General features: G+C 43.0%; 1 protein-coding gene and 1 long non-coding RNA gene across 4 annotated transcripts in view; one reads left to right on the plus strand and one right to left on the minus strand.

Annotated features, from left to right (window-relative positions):
• Nucleotides 1–25,074, plus strand: part of LOC311513392 (tetraspanin-15-like) — a 324,602-nt gene that overhangs the window by 216,381 nt on the left and 83,147 nt on the right. For both annotated transcript variants that reach the window (XM_084615195.1, XM_084615196.1), the window contains exon 7: nucleotides 8,464–8,559. In XM_084615195.1, coding sequence (XP_084471321.1) covers nucleotides 8,464–8,559 — 96 coding nt within the window. The remainder of the gene's footprint in view (nucleotides 1–8,463; nucleotides 8,560–25,074) is intronic.
• Nucleotides 19,148–24,502, minus strand: LOC311513245. 2 transcript variants are annotated; one of them, XR_014709694.1, is made up of 3 exons: nucleotides 24,245–24,502; nucleotides 21,546–21,676; nucleotides 19,148–19,370 (listed from the first exon to the last, which is right to left on the minus strand). It is a non-coding gene; the product is annotated as an uncharacterized lncRNA (long non-coding RNA). The 2 variants fall into 2 exon arrangements; XR_014709695.1 differs by having other exon boundaries at nucleotides 21,546–21,717.

Genomic DNA, 25,074 nt, shown 5'->3' on the forward strand with positions numbered 1-25,074 from the left:
CTTCGACTCCCTCAGGGAACGGATGGGTAGGATTCCCTGGGGGACTAACATGAAGGGGAAAGGAGTCCAGGAGAGCTGGCTGTATTTCAAGGAATCCCTGTTGAGGTTACAGGGACAAACTATCCCGATGTGTCGAAAGAATAGTAAATATGGCAGGCGACCAGCTTGGCTTAACGGTGAAATCCTAGCGGATCTTAAACATTAAAAAAGAAGCTTACAAGAAGTGGAAGGTAGGACATATGACCAGGGAAGAGTATAAAAATATTGCTCGGGCATGCAGGAATGAAATCAGGAGGGCCAAATCGCACCTGGAGCTGCAGCTAGCAAGAGATGTCAAGAGTAACAAGAAGGGTTTCTTCAGGTATGTTGGCAACAAGAAGAAAGCCAAGGAAAGTGTGGGCCCCTTACTGAATGAGGGAGGCAACCTAGTGACAGAGGATGTGGAAAAAGCTAATGTACTCAATGCTTTTTTTGCCTCTGTCTTCACGAACAAGGTCAGCTCCCAGACTGCTGCGCATGGGGAATAGATGGCCATGGGGAATAGATGGCCAGCCCTCTGTGGAGAAAGAGGTGGTTAGGGGCTATTTAGAAAAGCTGGACGTGCACAAGTCCATGGGGCCGGACGAGTTGCATCCGAGTGCGCTAAAGGAATTGGCGGCTGTGATTGCAGAGCCATTGGCCATGATCTTTGAAAACTCGTGGCGAACGGGGGAAGTCCCGGATGACTGGAAAAAGGCTAATGTAGTGCCCATCTTTAAAAAAGGGAAGAAGGAGGATCCTGGGAACTACAGGCCAGTCAGCCTAACCTCAGTCCCTGGAAAAATCATGGAGCAGGTCCTCAAAGAATCAATCCTGAAGCACTTACATGAGAGGAAAGCTATCAAGAACAGTCAGCATGGATTCACCAAGGGAAGGTCATGCCTGACTAATCTAATCGTCTTCTATGATGAGATTACTGGTTCTGTGGATGAAGGGAAAGCAGTGGATGTATTGTTTCTTGACTTTAGCAAAGCTTTTGACACGGTCTCCCACAGTATTCTTGTCAGCAAGTTAAAGAAGTATGGGCTGGATGAATGCACGATAAGGTGGGTAGAAAGTTGGCTAGATTGTCGGGCTCAAAGGGTAGTGATCAATGGCTCCATGTCTAGTTGGCAGCCGGTGTCAAGTGGAGTGCCCCAGCGGTCGGTCCTGGGGCCGGTTTTGTTCAATATCTTCATAAATGATCTGGAGGATGGTGTGGATTGCACTCTCAGCAAATTTGTGGATGATACTAAACTGGGAGGAGTAGTAGATACGCTGGAGGGCAGGGATAGGATACAGAGGGACCTAGACAAATTGGAGGATTGGGCCAAAAGAAATCTGATGAGGTTCAGTAAGGATAAGTGCAGGGTCCTGCACTTAGGACTGAAGAACCCAATGCACAGCTACAGACTAGGGACCGAATGGCTAGGCAGCAGTTCTGCGGAAAAGGACCTAGGGGTGACAGTGGACGAGAAGCTGGATATGAGTCAGCAGTGTGCCCTTGTTGCCAAGAAGGCCAATGGCATTTTGGGATGTATAAGTAGGGGCATAGCGAGCAGATCGAGGGACGTGATCGTCCCCCTCTATTGGACATTGGTGAGGCCTCATCTGGAGTACTGTGTCCAGTTTTGGGCCCCACACTACAAGAAGGATGTGGATAAACTGGAGAGAGTCCAGCGAAGGGCAACAAAAATGATTAGGGGTCTGGAACACATGACTTATGAGGAGAGGCTGAGGGAACTGAGACTGTTTAGTTTGCGGAAGAGAAGAATGAGGGGGGATTTGATAGCTGCTTTTAAGTACCTGAGAGGTGGTTCCAGAGAGGATGGTTCTAGACTATTCTCAGTGGTAGAAGAGGACAGGACAAGGAGTAATGGTCTCAAGTTGCAGTGGGGGAAGTTTAGGTTGGATATTAGGAAAAACTTTTTCACTAGGAGGGTGGTGAAACACTGGAATGCGTTACCTAGGGAGGTGGTAGAATCTCCTTCCTTAGAGGTTTTTAAGGTCAGGCTTGACAAAGCCCTGGCTGGGATGATTTAACTGGGAATTGGTCCTGCTTCGAGCAGGGGGTTGGACTAGATGACCTCCTGAGGTCCCTTCCAGCCCTGATATTCTATGATTCTATGATTCCATGAAATGAAATTTTAAACTAAAAATATTTTTTTAATTGAAAAACCTCAAAAATTATTGAACTGTGGCAGAGCTGCCAGCTATGGCAAACCTGCGGCTTTATTTTGTTTGTCTTCAAGCTAATGATCGTCATAAAAAATGCCCAGCAGTCTATCTTTAGATGTGGAAAAATCAGAATTAACACTTTAATAAATTTCTGCATGAGCGATTTCTTAAAAGCACTTTCAGAATATCCTGCTAATTTTTCCATCTCAGCAGGCTGCATCTTCTCCTGTGGGGAGCCTATTTGTGTCTTCTCTAACCTCTTCTTTTTCAAATTCCTCTAGTGTTCTTCTTCCCTATTCCCAGCTTGCCCAATGTTTGATTTTCATGTCAGAATTAATTATGCAAAACAACCCCCCCCTCCCAAACCTCCCGCCCCTTCATTAATATTTCTGAGTGTTTGTGGCTGGCGCTATCTTGTCGGAAGTCAAACCACAAACATACTCTGGGAATAGGGCCTGCTGTTTAGAATTAGAGGCTTTGCTCTGACCAAGCTAATAAGCTTTCCAAGCATCTGTGAACTGCTTTGAAGTATCCAACATGTCAAAGTATTCTTGATTTGTGCTCTAGGAATTGCAGGATGTGTCCTTGACTGGCTACCTCTGTCTCTCCCTTAATGTAGCTACATGCATAATTACCAAAAAGTAACTGGATAAAGGTTGGTAAGCAGTGTTAATGCTTGCAGGGGGCTTCTTTCCCATTTGTAGTTCCCTCACTCCATTGAAATGTTCTTTATTTAGCTTGGGCCAACTCCACGCATACAGTTGTGCCAGGTTCAAGACTCACACTTCAGTCTGGCATCTGCAGTTTGACAATGAAAGGAGGGAGAGCCTCTAAGGCAGTGGTTCTCAACCTATTTACCATTGTGGGCTGCATCCAAAACTACCTGTATGGTCCTGAGGATGTCACATGGGCCGCAGCTGTGTGCTGATTGGGCTGCAAGTGGACTGTGGGTTGAGAACCACTGCTCTAAGGACACAGCGACTCTAAGGATGTGGGGGAGGACAGTGTGACATGATACTTGAGGGTATACCACAACATAACTGGCTTTTTAAGTGTGTGAGGAGGATCTTAAAGACACACACACAACCCTCCTGCTGCTGCAGAAGTTGAGCAAGCTGTTTGTTCTCTTCAGCCTTAGCAATCCACATTTTTTCAAGGCCATTTCTGCTCTTCTCCCTGTCTTGTAAAGCTCCCTGGATGGAGCGTGGGATTTTACACAGGGAACCAGAATTCTGCCTCCTCTTTACTAGTGAATAGATAAGCAGGCTTGATTCCATGCTTGTCATCCTCAGCTGGGAACAATTTTCCCCTCCCACCACACTCCATGTAATCAGGATACTCCACTAAGCAATTTGACCACCTGGGGTTGAAAATTGAATATCCAAACCAGAAAGTCGTTCTCTCCCGATGTTCCTTATTGCAAAAGAATAAAATCAGCAGTGTCATTGCTTTAAATTTCATCTGAGTTTCAGTTGGGTGCAAAGGACCTTTCCTTAAACGTGTTTTGGCATCAGGAAGAGGCTGCTATTCAGTGTGATAAAATGTGGGGGCCCTATGTAGGAGTTGGCAGCGAAAGGGTTAATACAGTCACTAAGAAGAGACCACAGCTGCGTGCCCTTAATACAGTGATTGTGAGGGTGGCAGAGACAGGCCAGCTGTGTTGAGTTAAGTAATTTCTCTCAAGCATGCCAAAGGCTGAGCTCTGAAGAGATCGGACTAGCTCATGGCTAGACACCACTGAGGGAAGGAACTGGTGAGGAAAGCCTTTTTGCATGTCTGTTTGTGGTCTCAGATTTATTTTAGCTGCACATAGGATTGCCACCTTGGTAATATTTAAAAACCAGACACTCCAGCAGGAGTGCCAGAACCTCCCCTGCCCCACTCCTTCTCGAGGCCCCACCTCTTTCCCTTAGCCCCCCCCCATCCACTCCTTCCACCTCCCCCCCTCCTCCCCCGCCCCAGCTTTCCATGTGCTGCAGTCAGACACTGGTACTAGATCAGTATCTCTCGCTGCCAGAAATGGGGGCTGGAACCCTTGTCTTAGAATCACAGAATATCAGGGTTGGAAGGTACCTCAGGAGCTCCTCTAGTCCAACCCCCTGCTCAAAGCAGGACCAATCCCAAACTAAATCATCCCAGCCAGGGCTTTGTCAAGCCTGACCTTAAAAACTTCTAAGGAAGGAGATTCTACCACCTCCCTAGGTAACGCATTCCAGTGCTTCACCACCCTCCTAGTGAAAAAGTTTTTCCTAATATCCAACCTAAACCTCCCCCACTGCAACTTGAGACTATTACTCCTCATTCTGTCACCGGCTACCATTGAGAACAGCCTATATCCATCCTCTTTGGAACCCCCTTTCAGGTAGTTGAAAGCAGCTATCAAATCCCCCCCTCATTCTTCTCTTCCGCAGACTAAACAATCCCAGTTCCCTCAGCCTCTCCTCATAAGTCATGTGCTCCAGCCAACTAATCATTTTTGTTGCCCTCCGCTGAATGTTTTCCAATTTTTCCACATCCTTCTTGTAGCGTGGGGCCCAAAACTGGCCACAGTACTCCAGCACTCACCAATGTCAAATAGAGGGGAACGATCACGTCCCTCGATCTGCTGGCATTGCCCCTACTTATACATCCCAAAATGCCGTTGGCCTTCTTGGCAACAAGGGCACACTATTGACTCCTATAAAGCTTCTCATACACTGTAACCCCTCGGTCCTTTTCTGCAGAACTTCTGCCTAGCCACTCGGTCCCTAGTCTGTGGCGGTGCATGGGATTCTTCCGCCCTAAGTGCAGGACTCTGCACTTGTTGAACCTCATCAGATTTCTTTTGGCCCAATCCTCTAATTTGTCTAGGTCCCTCTGGACCCTATCTCTACCCTCCAGCGTATCTACCTCTCCTCCCAGTTTAGTGTCGTCTGCAAACTTGCTGAGGGTGCAATCCACACCATCCTCCAGATCATTTATGAAGGTATTGAACAAAACCAGCCCGAGGACCGACCCTTGGGGCACTCCGCTTAATGCCGGCTGCCAACTAGACAGGGAGCCATTAATCACTACCCGTTGAGCCCGACAATCTAGCCAGCTTTCTATCCACGTTATAGTCCATTCATCCAGCCCATACTTCTTTGACTTGCTGGCAAGAGTACTGTGGGAGACAGTGTCAAAAGCTTTGCTAAAGTCAAGGAACAACACGTCCACTGCTTTCCCCTCATCCACAGAGCCAGTTATCTCGTCATAGAAGGCAATTAGATTAGTCAGGCATGACTTTCCCTTGGTAAATCCATGCTGACTGTTCCTGATCACTTTCCTCTCCTCTAAGTGCTTCAGAATTGATTCCTTGAGGACCTGCTCCATGATTTTTCCAGGGACTGAGGTGAGGCTGACTGACCTGTAGTTCCCTGGATCCTCCTCCTTCCCTTTTTTTTTTAAAGATGGGCACTACATTAGCCTTTTCCCAGTCATCCGGGACTTTCCCCGATCGCCATGAGTTTTCAAAGATAATGGCCAATGGCTCTGCAATCACAGCCGCCAATTCCTTTAGCACTCTCGGATGCAGCGTATCCAGCCCCATGGACTGGTGCTCATCCAGCTTTTCTAAATAGTCCCGAACAACTTCTTTCTCCACAGAGGGCTGGTCACCTCCTCCCTATGCTGTGCTGCCCCGTGCAGTAGTCTGGGAGCTGACCTTGTTCGTGAAGACAGAGGCAAAAAAGCACTGAGTACGTTAGCTTTTCCCACATCCTCTGTCACTAGGTTGCCTCCCTCATTCAGTAAGGGGCCCACACTTTCCTTGGCTTTCTTCTTGTTGCCAACATACCTGAAGAAACCCTTCTTGTTACTCTTAACATATCTTGCTCTTAAACTCTTAAACACACAGATCCCTACTACATGAGCTAAAGAAACTCTTTAAGTTATTGGTAATATGTCCCAGATCCCCTCTCTATGTAACTAGCTATTATGTTGCAATTCAAGCTCTTATGTGATGCAGTCCAGGAACAATGTTACTAACAGGCTGAAAAATGTTAAGTAGGGAGAGAATTAAATATGCGAAGGGCTCTTTGGAGAGAATACTTGGATCTCTGGTGTTAGTAGCAGCATAACATTAGTTCACTAACACCAACACACAAACATGTAAAAAGTAAATAAACAAAAACGGGGGAAAGAATCCGATCCAATACAACAAATCATAATTGTAGCCAACAGCCACACGACAACTCTCATGGCTCGTTGTGCTGCCTAGCCCTGTCTTCAAAGGGCTGAAATACCTATGTATTAATCCCATTTTGTGGAGGGATTTTTCTACAGACACAATCTAAGATGCTGTGGGCTTCCCTGACAGCTGTCTATGCGCGTCTCACTGATAATGGCAGGCAGGTGGATAAAGATGCTTTTATTTACTGAAGGTCTTGAGGTTGTATTGAAAATAAAGGATTTGTATTTGTTTAGAACCAGCTGGTGCCTTTTGTATCGGCTCTGCATTAGAGATCTGTGTCAACTTGTTGTTTGTGTGTCCCGGTCTGCGTAGCAGAGTCCTGTGTTTCATGACCTTCTGGGGGAAAATAGTACATGATGATAGGTCTTTGACCATAAGGGTCAGATTCTGCTGTCCCTTACTAGAGTTGCCAGCCCTCCAGGATTGTCCTGGAGTATCCCAGAATTAAAGATTAATTTTTAATTAAAGATGATGTCATGTACAGAAACCTCCAGGAATACGTCCAACCAAAATTAGCAACCCAATCCATTACACAGGAGCAGCGTCCATTGAAAGCAATAGGTATTGTACTGCACGAGTGGAACAAACTTCTGTAAACAAGTTGGCCATCACCAGTCTGTCCCCTCATGGCCGAGGACTGCCCAGCTCTTTATTTCCCCTCTACCAGTCCCTGTTACGCAGCCCCTGTGCACCTTTGCTCAGCCAATCACTACACCCTTCTTGGTCTGGGTTAATTCAGATAACAACTCTAAAGTAAAACTCAAAATCCCACCAATCTGTCCCCGGGCCCAGCTTTTACCTCAGCCTGGGTAAGCGAAAAGGTTCCTTTAACAGAGTCATTTTATCCATTCTTAGGTGGTGACCTGCTCTGGGGTTTGACTTGTAGCTGCCCTGCTCAGGGCTGGCTCCTTTTGAAGACTTCCCAGAGTCCGCTCCCCTCAGCAACTATCTCAGAATACAGAATTGGTAGACAAGATTTAGGAAAAACTGAGCAGTTAAAGGAATGCACATTTTTGTGGCCTGTCTTCTAGGTTAAGTAGGCAGGGCCTGGCCATATTTTAGTCAGAATACCAAAGTGTGTGACTGCCCTGTCAAGTTTGGATTATTTGGGAAGTCGAGATTAAGGGAGCAAGAATACTCTCTCTGTGATCCAGAAAGACAGTTGGAATGACCTGAACACAAAATGACTGTGTCTGTAGACAGCAAAGCCTTTAGGTTAGGTTGACGTAAGCTGCCTTGCATTGACCTAGCTGTGGAAGTGTCTTCACTTAAATTTCGCTCCTGCTGATGTAAGTGCCTCTCTACGCCGATTTAGTAACACCATCTCCCCGAGCTGGGTAGAGTCATGGTGGTTGTCATTAGGTCAACGCAGTGTCAGCATGGACACTGCTTTGCTTGTGTCAGCTGTTGTTGGCTTTCAGGAGCTGTCCCACAATGCCCCACCAGGACAGTACAATCGATGCAAGCACTCCTGGTAAGGGCGTGCATCACCAACACAAGGAAGCAAGCGTGCGCACACAGGCAAGTTAGTATCTGTGTTGACTCTTAGGCTGACATACTTTTGTAGTGCAGACATGGCCTTAGAATTTAAAGATGCAGTATGCAGCAAATAAAAGCAGAGGTTACATACAAGAGTGCTAACCCTGAAGGCTCATTAAATCAAGAGTCAGGCCCCGGAAATCATGAGACTTTAAAAAATAAATAAATGGATTCTTATTTGCCTTCTGCTGTTTCAGGTTTTAGGGATCACATTTTCGAGCTTTTCTTCGCAATTACAAAGACTGGGAATGTGTGTTTTTTGTTTGCTTATTTGTTTTTTTAAATAAAAATTGAGATTCTCATGTAATCACCTGACTCCAGTAGCTGGAGCTTTAAAAAACCACCAACTATTGTGAGATTCAAAATCACAAGACACAGCAACACTGAGGCCTAAACCTTGGACAGTGATCTGGAAAGATGGTGCTGGCATCTCTGTAGCCTTGTATTTGTCTTCAGTTCTTGGTATTTTTCCAAGCATCTTCTTCACTTTGGTATTGTGCTTCTTTTTGTTTCCCCAGATGAATGCAGTTTTCCATTCCAACATCCAAGAGGGGATTCGGCACTATTATGATGACCTGGATTTCAAGAACATTTTGGATTTTGTACAAGAAAAGGTTAGTTTTGCTGTGGTTTTACTTTTTTTTATTTTACTTTTTTTATTTTTTAAAGTGTTGGCATGTTATTGTAAAGATTGACTTGACACACTAATTCAGTCAATGCTTCCAGAAGAGCCACCTGTGCTTCATTAAATACCAACCAAATAAACAACATGCACAAACCTCTAGGACACCAGAAATCCAATCCTGTTCTTAAAAAAGGTAAAATTTATTAAAAACAAAATGGAAAAAAATACATCTGGAACTTAGGGTTTTTGCTAGATCTTAAAAGAAACAATTACAAAAATTAAGCACCCAAAATAGCTTTCTTGGGGGTTCAGCTTAAAAGCTACAAGCAAACAAAAGCATCAGGGATTAGCACAGAGGAGATCCTCAAGCCAAAATAAAGAAATGAACCTGATTGCGTCTAGCTAAACATTCCTAATTTACGTACGTACTTTGGGGGGGTTTCAAATAAGTAATTCTAGGTATGATCTGATGAATATTCATACCTGGTTCAAACCTAACACAGCGTTCCTGCTTATAGCATTGCTGATCCACCTCCTTCTCCTGAGAACAACAAAGAAAAAGTTTCTTTCCCATTTTTAAAAGTTCTAGCCTTCCCATTGGCTCTTTTGGTCAGATGCCCACTCCTTTTCTTTTACCTGTGGGCTTGTTAACCCTTTACAAGTAAAGCAAGCAGAGAAAAGCTACCAAGAGAGATTTTTTTACAGCCAACCGGCTGGCTGGGTGTCCATCAAAGGGAGGTACCCCACCACTTTATTTATCACACCATTTCATACCATTTGCCAGAATTTGGGAATGGGTGATAGGGGATGGATCACTTGATGATTACCTGTTCTGTTCATTCCCTCTGGGGCATCTGGTATTGGTCATTGTCGGAAGACTGCACTAGATGGACCTTTGATCTGACCCAGTATAGCCATTCTTATGTTGTTATGATACCCATAAGGTTGTTTGTATGAAATGCATTGATGGCATTGTAGTTCCTACTGGATAGGTATTATATCACAAAACCTGCCATCATTATCACCTTTGCTGGGATTCTCAGCACAGAGGTCAAGAAAGGAACAAGGCATGGAGTGTGAATTACCTCCTTGTGTGCATGAGCTCCAGCTGAGACACCAGTTGTGCAATGACTAGTGAATTGATTGATTTGTATCTGCTGGCCGGAGATGTGCGTATTTTATTACAGGTATCTGTGTGGCACTCCTCACTAGAGTAGCTGGGTGTCGTATACATGGACTTGTACAGAAATACCAAGTAATTCCTGTGTGCAGGGAGCTAATAACCTACAGCCTTGATGTATATGTGTATCAGCCTTATGAGATTTCTCTCACCAGTTACCCACAGCAAGGGGTTTTTTGATAAGTGGACAGATTATTAATAGTTCTATTACCATCCTTACGAGAAGGGGAAAGTGGGGGTGATACAGACTTTGTGTCTGAGCTGGTACTTTTTCATAGCTATTTGACAGTGTTGCTGGACCCTGTGTTTCTTTAAAAATAGCAAGAACTAATATCTCCTGGTAGGTCTTTTAAAAATTGCTAAGGACCAGATTGAGATGCACAACAGAGAATGTGGAAGCTTCAAAATCATGCCATTCTGCCTCACTTCCTGACTACAGGCTCTGGTCACATAGGCTCCTGGGAAATGTGGTGTTGCTGTAGGGGATCTAAGGAAGGATAACTGCCAGGCAACGTGAGAGTCACTGGTCCCTATCACAAAAAGGAACACTGTTCTCTTTTTATAGTCTTGTTTGCTCTGGTAAAGGCATAACACAGAGAATGGATATTCACAAAGTCCTGAGCAGCAGATCTTCAATTATGTGCCTCAATAAGTCGGTTAGATAAACTAGTCTCTTTTGCACTATCTGTAAGATATCTCTGCTGAGTAACTGAGTGATGTTATCTGGTTTTTTTTTTAACTCTAATTAGTTCACATAGTGCTGGTCCCCTCTGCCCACTAATTACTCATTCACGTAAGCCTTTTGCACGGGAAGTTAATGGTTAAATGTTTCAGTCCATTCTCGCCAGTCAACTGTTCAGTCACGCTTCGTCCCTGTTTAATGTTGACTTCCTTCTGTACATTGTGAATAGTTGTCATGAATCTCAAAGCACAGGCATACGCTCGCAGCACAGTGAGCAGCTAAGCCACATGTGGGTGGCATGGGGAGTAGGACTGCAAGCCAGAATGGTCTGCCACTGGAGCTGAAGGAAGTATCTGTCTGAACCTGTCCTGTCTGTACGAGCGCTCTACTTGCTTTATGGATAAATAGAGGATTTGACTCCTCCAGGGTATCAAATGACACCATTCACCAGGCATCTGGCCATTTCAAAATGGGAAGGATCTTGTGACTTAAAGCATCTGAAGTCCATTGCTGGTTCTGCCACAGATTTTGTGGTTGACTTTATACAGTCTCTCTCGTGGCCTGATTTTTCAAAAATGCTGAATACAGATGCTGACTAGAGGCCGACCAACTCTAAAACATCAGGCTGTTACCTTCTCTGTAGTGTAGATTTCCTGTCTGCACAATGAGACTCTTCCCCTAGTCCCCAAACTGACCAGGGTCTTGCAGCTTCTTTAACTAATGTTTTTCATTAGCATTTGTAACACACAATGCAGCCTGTGGAAAGGACGGACTCTAAGTGACCAGCTTCAGCGTAGCAGCCGTGTTAGTCTGTATCCGCAAAAAGAAAAGGAGGACTTGTGCCAATTTAGAGACTAACAAATTTATTTGAGCATGCTCAAATAAATTTTAGTCTCGAAGGTGCCACAAGTCCTCCTTTTCTTTTTAAGTGACAAGTGCTGTTCGTTTTCAGCATCTTTGTTGAATTTAGGAGTGGTCCTATTGCGAAATGTTTTATCTCTTAAAGGTCAAGCCTGGATTCAAATTCACTGGAACAGTCCAGTGCTGCCAAAAACGTGCTGTTCTGAGCATAGTTGAGTCTCGGAAGGTGCACAGAGCCCTGCTGCAGATCACTAGTGACAGTCCAGGATTGAATCTGGTCCACACATCTTCGTTGCATCAAGTGTAGAATGCAGGAAGTGAGTTCCTTTCTGACTTGGTTAGCTTCCTTTTCCTTGGTTTTTTGCTGGTTTTCGGACCAGTGAAGTTGGAGAGAGAAGTAATCCAAGGTGCTAATGTTGCTTTGTATTCTTTCCCCATCACTGATGCTGGCAATGTACTTTTATCTCTTTGATTCAATTTGTTTCTTTAAATTAAATGAGTAAGACCCATTTCATCCACAAAACCCCTTCCCATAACTGGCAGTTCCTGTCCTCTGTTCTGCATTGTCTTCTCCTCCCCATCCCTGGCTTCCCCACATAGCTCCAATATTTTAAGCTTGAACTCCCTTATTTTATTTCTCAGCAATGCCAAGCACCTAGATTTGGCTAACTAAATCTCCAGAGTGCTTTCTTCTGAAAACAGGGATGGTTTCTACAAATCATTAGGGTTTTGCTATTGATGATCCCATGTATAGTTAAGACTGAAAGAGAAAAGGCCTTGAAAGTCCTCGTTAAGCATTTTCTGATTACTTATCTGTTCTATTCCATCAGGGGGAATACACAGGACTTTTTTCAATATCCTTCCAGTGTTGCTTTTTTGGGAGGGTCAGATTTATTGCAGATCAGTGAAAACTGGTAAGCTGTCCAATACAGCAATAGCACCTTGAATGCACTCTGTACTTGCACTGCATCTAAGAACTTGCCATGACTTGTCTACCAGTGATACTATCACTGGTAGACAAGTCACGGCAAGTTGTTATTGTACGTCAAACGTTAGCTAATAGATGCCATACTATTGTGAGAGGCTGTTCTTGTGGCATTTCCACCCTGACCAGAAGCAGGAAACATGAGAACATGATTATGTTCTCAACTTCCAGTGCAGTATCACTGGATAGTATGGAAAGCATCTTAAAATCTCTGTGCTCAGCTGGACGTCTTGGGGGTTTGCTCATAAGAGTTTCTAGCACTGTTGGCTGTTCTGCCTCTTCCTGCCTGCTCTTCATACTCCACCTGCTTTATATACCCCAGTATCTGTTGTTGGTTTTGTTTTGTTTTTTCATTCATTCAGGCCTTCCCTTTGGGTTCTATTTCAGGCCGATTAGGCTAGATTTGCATGTTATACGGGAGGTATGCAGTGTTTGCACAGGTTTTTTACATTTGAGACAAAGTAATTTGACTTTACTGTAGTTTCCCTTTAATGGGCACCCGATCAAGCATTATTGCATTTATTTCTGGTATCATCAGATGGAAGTGTGGGAGCAATAGAAGTTAAACTATTAGCATAATAAATATTGCAACCCACAGGCTTGGGGAAACTGTTCCAGGTCCTGATTTTGTAGATATATCTTTGAATGAAACCTCGAATCACGAGTCAGACCCTTGAAAGCTGAGAAGGGTACGTGTTCCTTGTTCATGTCTCAAGCCTCTTTTCAACCAGAAATCAGCAGGGTTAATCTTCCAACATTTCTATAGTTCTTTCCCTTATGGAATTTAACAGATCACCCTTTTGCTGGCTAGTCAATCCATCTCATAGAATTTAACAGACTGATATGGGTTGCCAGGGGTTCAGAATCTGTAGAGATTAGATTTCATTCTTTTAGGTTTCAGAGTAACTTTCTTTTAAAACCATTATGCATTTCTACAGAATTCTATTGGCTTTGCCCAGGATCTTCAAAGGGAGGGAGATAGGCATCCCATTCCCCTTGAAAGTCAATATGAGTTGCAGATCTTGGCCTTCCATCAGTCTATTCATTTTTATAAGATTTTTCCATCAAGGTTTCCTCACTGTGAAAGGAAAATCATGCTGTTGCACTGACGAGGCCTGCTGCCTGAGCTACTAACTGGTGCAAAACAAATCTACCAAGGGTTAAACTCCTTTTGTGTTGACGGCAGCCTGCCACCCACACAGTAGCAGCCTGCAGGAATGCACAGGACCCTAAGAATTACCATACTGGATCCGACTCATCCCATAGCCAGATGGTTCAAAGGTAGGAATACCTTGGGCCAGGACTATTCCCTTTTAACTCAGCCAGTTTATTTTCTAAGCTTGAAAGAGGATTTGTAATAACTTAATGTGAAATTGTGCCCCAGTGGACTATCTTAAAGATACCGAACCCTCTGATTAGCTGTTAAAATCAAAAGCTTTGCAATTTGACTTCAAATTGAGAGTGAACTGTAATACAGTACTTCACATCTGAATAGCCCCTTTAATTGTAAAATGTCAAAGCACTTTACAAATAATGCACCTAGCTCCTCAGACCTGAGAGAGAGGTCAGTGTTATCCTTATTTCATCAGTGGGGAAATTGAGGCACAGAAAAGGAGGGAGTAAATTTCCCTTAGAATCTGTAGCAGAGCTAGGAATAGAATCCAGGAACTGGACTCCAGTTCTTTACCTTGACTAATATCATTCTTCTTCAATGGAAAAGTAAGCCAATCCCTCTTATTACTGAAAGAACAAAGTGTGAAGAACAAGATTCTTGCTATAACAAATTTATGCGTTATACATGCTTGGAAATAGCTTCAAAGCTGATATCTACTACTGCTAAAGCTTGGCAGTTTTTGAAAGTCATACCACTATTCAGAACTCATTCACTTGCCTTAACTGAGGAAATAATAAATAAACTAGATTTTATATATTGTCAAAGGTAATAAATAATGCAAGTAATAATGCAAAGGAGATTGGTTAGGACTCAATAAGTCATTTGGATGAGTTTCCCTTACACCATATGAAGTAGTAGCTGAACATTGATAATACTGGTCTCATGACAACTGTTGTTTTTTATCTACATATCAAATAGACTTCAGTGTGTGGGTGTCAGCAGCATAGTGAATTTTTGAAGGGTGCAAAAATCTCAGCAACTGAATTGTCAAAGGCAAGAGTCAGCAGGTGCAATTTGTGTCTTGTAAATGTCCTTTTTCTATGACTTCATGCACTACCCTTGCAGTCTGCTAGACCCAAAGTACTCTGCATTTCAATAACACCCAGGATCTCAAAGCACATTACAAATGTCAATTCAAACTTTGTCTACACACACTTGCACCAGTTTAATGGAATTGGGTTACACTGGCATCATGTAACTGGTGCAAGTGTGTTCCTATATACTCTGAGGGTATGTCTATGCTGAAAAAAGACCCCTGGCAGCAGGTTTCAGAGCCTAGGCTCCAGCCCAAGACCAAATGTCTACAGTACTGTTTTTAGCCATGAATCATGAGCCCGAGTCAGTTGATACGGGCTCTGAGATTCGCCGCCGTGGGTCTTCTTTTGCCGTTAGGCTTGATCTACCCTATACAGTGTTGCCAGCACAGCTGTGTTGACTAAGAGTGTGTGGGGGCGGGGAAATCACACTCCCTAGCTGACATAGTTATGCCAGCAACCTTCCGCCCGCTCCCAGTGTAGACACAAGTATACTGACAAGAGTGAGGGAGGTGGTGTAGCTATCACAGCAATATAACTTGTTGTGCTGACATATGCTGCATCTCCACTAAGGGTCTTTGCCATCCATACCAGCAAAGGCTCTGTAGTGTAGATAAGCCCTTACTTCAGTTTCTCTAACCTATTCCTAATCAATTTAATCTAAACTGAAATAAGAGTGTCTACACACACTTGCACTGGTTTAACTAAACTGGATTAAAATAACACTTTTAAATTAAGCTGGTGCAACTCTGCTTGTGCACCTGCCCTGAGCCTCCTAACTCCCCTATGAAATAGGTATTAATATACCTATTTTACAAATGGGTAGACTGAGGCCCAGAGAGCTAACAGTTTTTTTTCACAAGATCATGTAGCGCATCTCTCAGTGGCACAGCCAGGAATCGAACTCCTAGGTCCTGATTTAAAGCCTCCTCCCCATACCACCGAGGATGGGAGGTTTTCAAAAGTGTTTAAGGCTATGTCGGCCCTACGAGCTAGGGGTGTGCTTCCTCTGCTTATATACACATACCTGTGCTAGCTCGCATTGAGCTAGCATGAGTATAAATAGCAGTTCTCCGGGGGTTTGTGCTCAAAGCAGCTAAGCTGTATCTTGACTAACGCTGCCGGTGCTACTGTGTCTACACAGCTATTTATACTCCTGCTAGCTAGATCAGAGCTAGCATATGTGTATATGAGCTGGGGAGTCACGCCCCTTGCCTGTAGTGTAGACCTATCCTAAGTGACTTGGACCAGTGGAACTCCATCTCTTAGGCATATTAGAGCCACTTCCTCCCCTTGCTTTATGGTTCTTTTCTGAAAAATAGTTCATTTAAAAACAAATGGAAAAATGTGTAAAACAAGTTAGCTGCTTAGCTCAGATTTATTGTTTGCACATACAAGAAATTTTTTGTGTCCCATTCTTTAGATTGAAAATTCAGGCCCACTGCTTGCCTATAAATGAGCTTTTTCTTTTGCAAACATGTTCTTCCTTTTTAGTCTCTTAGAAAAAGATGAAAGGTTTCTTTCACCAGTCTTGCTCATTATCCCATGAGTCTGTCACTGGGATGTGTGTTTTTTGTTTTAACAAACACTTGCTACAACCATCTAGAACACAGGATTGTAATACCACCATCAGATTTCTAATATCTACAATATCTTGCCTGTCCTCAGCATGGATCAGTTTTGATGATGTGACCCGTAAGGCCATATCTGTTGGGTTCCATCAAAGTGTTGCAAGGAAAAAAACATGAAAACTAGCTCTTATCCTTCTTTCAGATCTAAAAACACATTTAAGTGTGGTCTCTTGTGAGAAGTAAATACTGGCACAATAAATAGCTAGGAATATATCTAGAACTTCCCCTCCAAGATCCTGACCAACACTTTGAAGGAGCTAGAAATGCCACCATGAAGAATCCACACCAGGTTTTCTTCCACCATTCGTCCTCGTGTAAGACTTTTGACGCTGTAGTGATATAATCTCTTCCCACAGAGTGGGCATGCACAATAAAACTTCATGTGGGACTGTGCACTAGAAAGGGACATCTCAAGTTCCCGAGAGCCGAGTAATTTTATCTCCAAAAAATTTACCAAATAAAAGTGTAGTCTTGAGAAATGGTAGGGGCCAGTTCTTAGCAATTGTCTCTCTCAGTGCCAATCCCCGGATGTGACTCCCACTGTGTCTGCCACATGCGGTTCTTTCCATGCTTTAGGAGACCCCACAGTTAAGCACAGCAATCACAGCGATTAACTATGACTAAATGAAAAGGGGTGGGGGAGTAAAAGCAAAATGAAACAAGGCACAAACAGTGGTTGGTTCAGTTCTAATAATTTCTCGATGCCCCTCTGTGGAAGCTTTTAACAGAGGTTACACCTCAAAAGTGGGGTCTATCCTAGATGGGACACATCTCTAAGTAAACTACAACCAGAGTATCATTCCTCCAAATTAGAAGTGAGTCCTTCCTGTAGCCCAGTGGGCTAGCTTACCTCTATTATTCACTGCTTTGCATTATATTCTGCTTTATTTTATTCAGCAGTAATGCAAGGAACCTATAGGCCTGTATCCTGTGTAAGACATTGGCTTCAGCAGCTAGCCCCATGCTCGAGGCCTACAAACTTTTACACAGATAAACATACATAATCCATAAGTTTTTGGGGAACTGGAAGTCAAGTGTAAGGGGGAATTTTGTCCATAATGATATCCGCTAACCACAGAAACATGAGCTAACACCAGCTTCTGGAAGGTGTATATCCTGTGATCTCTCCATCTACCCTGCTGAGTTAGAGTATTTGTGATTTTGCTAAATGGATTCATAAATTATTTATTTGGGAATATAGAAGAGTTCCTGTCGCTTGACTGTTGCAGCTGTGCATGTTAGGCTTCCCATCTATATAATCATTTTAATAGTACTGGGCCTGATCTTGGGACAAGGACCTGTCAATTTTCAAAGCGATAACTGGAAATTCTTATTCATAATCTATAGACCAGGCTGCATTTTGCAGCGTGTCCTAGATAAATGATGCAGTTTATAGAAGGAAAAAGGACTTTCATTTTAAGGTTGGTGAGTGCGGTTCATTTTATCATGGATAACATAAAGAGTTTATAAATAAGCAACATGAGTAATCTTAACTAAATTCTATGAAATCAAAGAAAGTGTTTGAAATCCGTTACTTAAAACACGCCATTCAAGGAGCTGGCTTGAGGCAGACAAATTAATAAATTATTAAGAATTTAAAATTTGAATTAAATCCCACTGTTTCGCTCTATTTACCAAGATTAGCTTATGTATCTTACTTGAAATACATGGTCTAAGTAGACTGGCGTTTCACAGTAGAAGCTGCTGGTACCTTCAGTTACAATAGCATTTATCTGCTCCATTCCTGAACTGGGACAAGAGCTGACCAAGATTCTTATGTGGATCCAGAGCATCGAGATCTGGCACAACTAACAGAGTGAGTTACACTTTGTAGAACGACTTTGTAAATCAGACCCCATGAACGGGGTTACGTGTCTTGAACCAACCTCAATCTGGGTAGTTGATTGAAAGAACATGAGGGGCTGTGTGCAGTGTAGCTGCAGGGCCACAAGGGGGCATGCTTGAGGGCAGAGTTCTGTGGCAGTCATCAAAGATGTTATTGTCCTTTCTTGACACCGATCCTCAGCGTGGTGATTCTTGTCTTTTTTGCTCCCAGTAAGGAGTTGCTTAGGCATTGCCAGATACCTAATTAATACCCCAATTAATATAAATATCCTCTACTCCAATGGCTTCTTCTAGCATCAAATGACCTTGTAATGTCGCATATAACGATCTCACTATTTACATAATGTGTATCGAGAAGTTTTTGTACGCAGGCTTGCATTTAGAGAAGATATTTGCAAACATGCATCTCAAAAGAGGCTTGTGCCATCTTTAAGCATTAAGGGATTGCAAGGTTTTCACAAGGTTTAAGAGGAAACATGAGTTTTAGAGCTTGTCTACACAATCCCACAGTGTGATCTATGTGAGTGTGAACTGTAGAACGCTCTAAAGCGTTGTGTTCTAACTGCCCCAGGTAGCCCATGCTGGCACAAACTAAAAGGGGCTGGGTGCATATTAAGGTAGTCCTACGTCAACACAAACTGGGCAGTTCAAGCAACACATTAGCAATTCAAACAATTCAAACCCCCAGAGACCACACTGCAGCATCTTGTAGACAAGCCCTTAGTCATAACCAAAACATTTCCCAGCCATACATGTTTGCTTTTAAGTTAAATGAAGAAGACTTGAAAGTGCCTCTAAAAGAAATTTTCTTCGGTATTTCTGTAATTCTTTGTGTGGGTTTGAAATGGAGGTTTTCCTCTGTGAAGCGAGGAGGGGGGTGAGAGAGCCCACGTTTACTGCTCTTGGTAACAGATCTCTCCATGTTATTTCTCTCTAAAATATCCTGAATAAACCATCCTTGCATTTTTACAAAGTCTTGTACTTGAGAGCGAGCTCATTTCTATACCAGTCTTGTATCTCATACCAGAAGGATGTACCTGGGTTGTTGATCAGAGGAGCTTGCTGATCTGCTGGCTCTTTTGATCAAAATAGTTTTTATTTAAGATCTGCATTTGCAGTATATTTACAACTAACCATTGAAGACATCTGTCAAATATTCTCTACAAAGCAAGTATCACAATAACACTTTTATACAACGTCCAGAACAGAATATAAAAAAATAGTGTTAAAACAAAATGGACATTTTACACTGGATGTCAGTCTGTGTAAATATATTTGAGGTGATCAATGTGGTGTTCTTTTCTTTGGCACTTCGGGAGTTCAGGTCTCAACTTTTCTAACGCTTTTGGAGAGCGTTTGGATTCAACTGAGAGGTATCTGCCATGAAGTTTGGATCATCATCTAAACACTGTTTAGGCAGGGGAGGAAGATACGTTTCTAATGAGGCGGGGTTGATTTGGTTCAAACTCTTAAGTAAATGCTGTGTTTTTAAAAAAAACAAAACAAAACAAAAAAAAAACCCAGCACACAAGGTTTGGACATAAATGCCTGGCTAAGGATAAGTCAGGGAAGAGAGAAAATAGCAATATACTGGTTTTTTTTTTAAAACCAGATTTTTTTTTCCACTATCCTGAAAGAGAACCAGAGATGTCTGCCGAGAATACAGTTGATCCTTGCCACTGACCTGTCAGTGAGAAGGAGGGCTGAAGTTTACAGGGTTGAAATTCCTTGGGGAAAGCTGTTCCTTGCCAAATGTCCTCTCTTGCTCCGTATCTTAAGGACGCAGGAATAGTTTCCTTAACCTGTTCTCTGCGGAACTGAATGGGGATCAGCACATTGTAATGCCTCAAAAATGTCACTCCTGCTAATCTGCCTGCTCAACTTGCGTTCTTGCTAAGAAATCTAAAACCCTTGTGTCCCTCTTGCTCAGCTGCTTGCTGATAACATTGGGTTTGACCAGAACTAACCTGCTGCCTTGTACCTGAAGCAGGGAGTCATGTTCTAATCAAAACCCGGTAATGTCGGGCTAAGACCCTTAAAGGACTCTGAAGGAGTTAGGTGCTGAATTTTCAATGGGAGTTTGGTACCTAATTTCCTTGGGCACCTGTGAACATCCCAGCCTGAAGCCTCTCAGTACATGGTGCCCATTTCTCTTCAGGATTAGGTGGCCCCAATTCACACAGCCACAGTCTGGCACAAGAGCTACCCAGCCAATTTCAGCAGCAGGAGTATGAAATCAGGAGCAGTGTTGTCTAGTGGTCAGAACTGTCAGCTGGGACTCAGGAGTAGAGCTAGGTGAATAATCTTTTCTGGGGTCTGAACATTTTTTTTAAAATTTTATTTTATTTTTTAAAGTCAAATCAAACTCAACATGGAATTTTTCAGAATTTTTGGTGAATTGAAAAAGTCCATTACCCAGAGAGGGTATTCAAACCTGCCTCTCCCACATCCGGGTGAATGTCCTAATCCTTTGGCTAAAGGCTGGGGGAGGGGAACAGCAACAGCACAGTCACCCCCATCTTCTCCTCCTCTGGCCATTTTGTGAATGGCCAAAACTATTTGTGTCAAATTCAGGAATTGTTTTGGTTCGACCAAAACTGCATTTTTTTTCCGTCAGATACATTATTCATCCATTTCACTCAGCTCTACTTGGGAGACGTGGGTGCAGACTCCGAGTTTAGCAAAGTGTCACACTCGGGTCAGTTCACCCCCTTTAACTTTCCTCCCAGGCTCTTAGGTGTGCCACTTCTGTCTCACTGCCAGCACGTTGGAAATCTGAGCTTCCCCAAAGTTTGAAATTTCAGTTAGAGGGGTGTTGGCAGAAGAGCTGGGCCTGAGCCAACTGCTTTTGGGTTTGGAGGGTGAGAGATCAAATCAAAGTTTCAATCCATGTCTCCTCTTCCCTGGGACATGATGCTATCTCTACTGCACCAAAGGGGCCATGAGGTCTGCATTTTCAGACATCTATCCGTCATCAATATGTGCACTCATGTCATGTGGTGCTTATGGGAGACATGTGCATGACAGAGCCCTATCTCGTTCTTAAACGACCAGGATTGTGCAACTGATCGAACGACGAGTTCACGGGCGTTACTTTTATTTTGTTTATGGCGGTGGGAAGTGCTTACCATAAGCATAACAGCAAAAGGGTGTTTCAAATAGCTGAAGTCAAAACTGTGATTCTGGAAATGGATAAGGGAACACAGTGGGCGGGCTGTATAAGCAGCTGCCTCACCAAGTCTATTAGTACCACAGAATGTGGATTTAAAAGAAAAGTTATGGGAAGGCCAGAACTTCAAGGTTCAAATCCAGTTCTGAATTTCCCCCAAAGTCTTGGTATGTCTGAAAATGAGATTTGAGTTGGGCCTTATCTTCAGACTTCTGGATTCCACCACTTGTATAATGTCTCTATTCGTTATGTATTCATTGTGCAACTTTAATGAACACTTCTCATGGGTAAAATATTGAATGTAGTCCTAATTCTTCTCTGACATAACAGGTAAACTCTGACATCAGGGAAGCTACCACTGGGACCAAGTATGTCACTTATACCAATGTCTGATGTATGTCGTTATACACTTACGTTTTTGTTTTATGTTCTGCACGTTTAAACTTTTAGAAGGCTGCTTTCTGCTGGGTGCTATTCTACAGGAGAGGCTTCCATGGTGCTCCCTCATGGACCGTTTATTCTTCTTCTGTTTGTCTTCTCTTATTCTGAAATACAGCATCCCTCACGTTGGAAGCATGTGGTTTCCCTTTGTGTTGGACAAATAACATTTTAATTAAAATGACAAACAACCCGACCTGTTCAGCAGTTTGGGTGCAATGAATTTGATGGTCTCGGTCCAATTGCTAGTGGACACACACCAGTTATTAAACTCCTCGCCACCACATCTGACACCGTCACATGTAATCTGAGCAGAGAGGCTAAGAGCTAAATGGACTATAGAGACTGAACTCCGTTATCTTCTTTAGAGGTCCTCTCTCCATAACAGGCTTGAATATATTGGTCAGGTAATATGGGAAAGACAGAACACTTGCCCTCCTGTTATTTGTACAATGCCTTTGGAGGGGTAATAAGAGGACTGTTATCCAAGACTGTCAGTCTGACACCTTTCCCCGCCAGCAACAAATGGACATTTCTTTCAAGGTAAAAATTTAAGCAAGCTCATTTAACAGTCTCCGTCCCAATTAAATAAACATGATGTAGTGTGAGCTTAGTTCCATCCTGCAAAGAACAGAAAATGACTTTCCTTGAACTCTCTCTTGTATTTTGTGAATATGAAAAAAGTAAAACCACCTTCTATTTAGCTGTAAGTCTGATCTCTAATTTAGTTTGACCTGGGGAGAGAAATCCCCATTAGAGAGTGGAGTCTGACTGGCATTTTGTGGAATGGAATCAGCTAGCCTGGGTGTCGGAGACAACTGAGAATAGTTAAAGACCATAAAATAAAACCTCTTAATTGCGATCATAAGGGAAAGAAATAAGGACATATCCTAGTTGCCTCTAGTTAGATCAACGTGAATGAAAGATTAACAAGACTGATTTTTCCTGGGCTGAAATAGATCTGCTCACACATGGAAATAAAAAACAAAAAACAACCCAATCTGCAGCTGCTATTTGTCCTAGTCATAGAAAATATGAAAAATCTATTAGAATTGGAGAGAGGAAACGAAGATCCTAATTAGAGAAGCATTGGTTCAATGTAAATGTCTCCAAAGGTGCACACAAGTTGGCGTACAATTTGGATTACAGACTTGCCTCAAACAAAGCTACTATACTGTTCTCCAGCCTGCCAATCTCCAGCTGTCTGCTCTAGTGCTCACACCGCACTTCTGAGGGGCCAGGTTAGCCAGAGGCCAATTATCAGGACAAGTAGCACCGTGGATCTCAGTTATGCACTATTTTCAGTCATTGTCTTTGACTTGTTCAACTTCATTTGAGCTTATTGGTAGTGGCACCTAGGGGGATGGGTGACCACATTACTAAAACCACTTCCAAAACTGGTCCCAATTATTATTGTTAGTCTTTGCAGGTTTTGACTGAGTCATGAAGACCGACCTGCCCTCTTGATCCTAGAGGGTGGACCCTGTAATTCAGAGGCCAGTCATACAGATGGAGGAAAGCGTGATGAAATCTGGTGTGCTACTCCCTATGCTATGTGTCTCATGTGAATACAGACAGGGTTTCAGTCTCTCGGGCTGTCAAATTGGCCCCTTCAACCAGGACTAAATTCACTTACAAGTCTTCTGAAAATAATTTTATTTCTAGACTAAATTATCTAAAAAAGATTAATTTAAGGCCAGTAAATCTGACCATCATCATGAGTTACGTTTCACTTAACTAGCCCATGCAATCTTGTTCTCAGGCCCTAGAGTGGGAGGAGAGAGGAGAAAAGTTATTGTCAAACTGACTGTAATTTTTTGAAAAATATGTCCCTTCTACAGCTTTTCTTGCATTTTCATTTGCAAGTTGAGTGTCAGTTATACAATTATAACTCACTCCAGCACATTCTTTTTCTGGTACCAATCTCTGAAAAGCTGCAATGAGAGAATAACACAGTCCTTGGAAGCCAAATAGAACGAAAAGTCAAAAGTCAACACTTGGAAAAATCAGTGTATTTAGCACTCTGGTGCAGGAGGTTGGGTGACTTCCCATAAACCAAAGATATACTCCCCTGGCAATCACAAACCAACTTGAAGCTGGTTGGCACGATAGTAGCCTTCCGCTCAGGCAAAATGAGTGAGCAGCTAGATGTTTAGTGATAGCCGAAACAACAGAAGCCACCACTCAAATCACAGACCAGCCTTGGCGCAAGGTTGGAGTAGGAGCTGAGCCATGTGATCTGGGGGGGGGGGGTTTCCCCTGGAGACTGAATGCAAATATAGGGGCTGGGTATTATTCGGTGGAGCTGTATTTGTCTAAGTCAGAAGCAGCCGGGAGCAGGAAAATAAATACAGAGCCAGGAAATGAGAGAAACAATGGTTAACGTGGCCCTAAGAGAGAGCTTTTGGGGCAGAGAATTGGTTGGAAAGAGGCTTGGAAGTGTGAACAAGGAAACTGACTCCTCCTCTGTTCAGAGAAATAGGAATTTGTGTACATTCTTTGTAAATAGGATTGCAATAAATACCTGACTCTTTCATCAATTTCTTCTCCTAATGGAAACAATCCAAAAGACCCCAAATATTGACTAACCACTTGGACTAAAAAGAGTAACCGTCTAATACACTAAAAAGCCCCATATGACACTGCTATAAAGATAGAAAGAGCGAAAGTCTTACCTTAGTGTTTAAAAAGATGTATATAATCAAATCATTTGTCCCTTTTGGTCATTGGCAGGATTGTTCCTGCATGTTCTCCAGTCATTTGTCCTGTTTTAAATGAACAGAGATGTGAGGCCATCCTCTGATGATCATTATAGAAAAGGGAGTTGCTTACCATATCTCAGTGCAGGTCCAGTATTTGAGATCTTACTGCAAGTGAGCTGTCAGCTCAGGCTAGTGGGATGCCATATGGGCGGTCTTTTAGGCCAGCAGTGCCTTGTAGTTTTACACAAACTCATACTCTTGTAGTATCCAAATGTCTGAAGGAAAATCCACAAATGCATATTACATTGAAATCTTTGTGCCTTCAAGAACAAGCTGCTGAAAGGACTTTGTGTAACTCTCATTGTTCATAGCAAACTGACTCCTGCTTCTGTTCAGTTGTGTTTGTTGCTCTATTGAGCAAGAAATAATTTGAGCTCTTGTAATGTCTGTTCCACAAACGCTCTTGAAATCTGTGCCGTGCCGTGCCGTGCCCAGGGGAGTGATGGGCTTAGAGGATATATGTACAGATGGGTTGAAAGTATTCAGTATTAAAAAATTACTTGAGCTTTCCTGTTCTGCTTCAGTGCTTCTGGCATGTCAAGGCTGCCTTGCCATCTTGAGGCTGTTCTTAACCTCACAGTCCTGACTGATTAGTCATCTGGAAAGCTGCTTTAGTTTGGAAAAGTAAATGCTGCACTTGGCCGGAAACTAAGTGAACTTAACAATCTCCTATCCTTCCTCTGCAATTCTTACTGACCATGCCAAAAATATTCTATCTGACTCCTGTACTGTAGGTCCAGAAT

The sequence above is a fragment of the Lepidochelys olivacea genome (genome assembly GCF_965140295.1).
Source record: "Lepidochelys olivacea isolate rLepOli2 genome assembly, chromosome: 26".
Classification (NCBI taxonomy): Eukaryota; Metazoa; Chordata; order Testudines; family Cheloniidae; genus Lepidochelys; species Lepidochelys olivacea.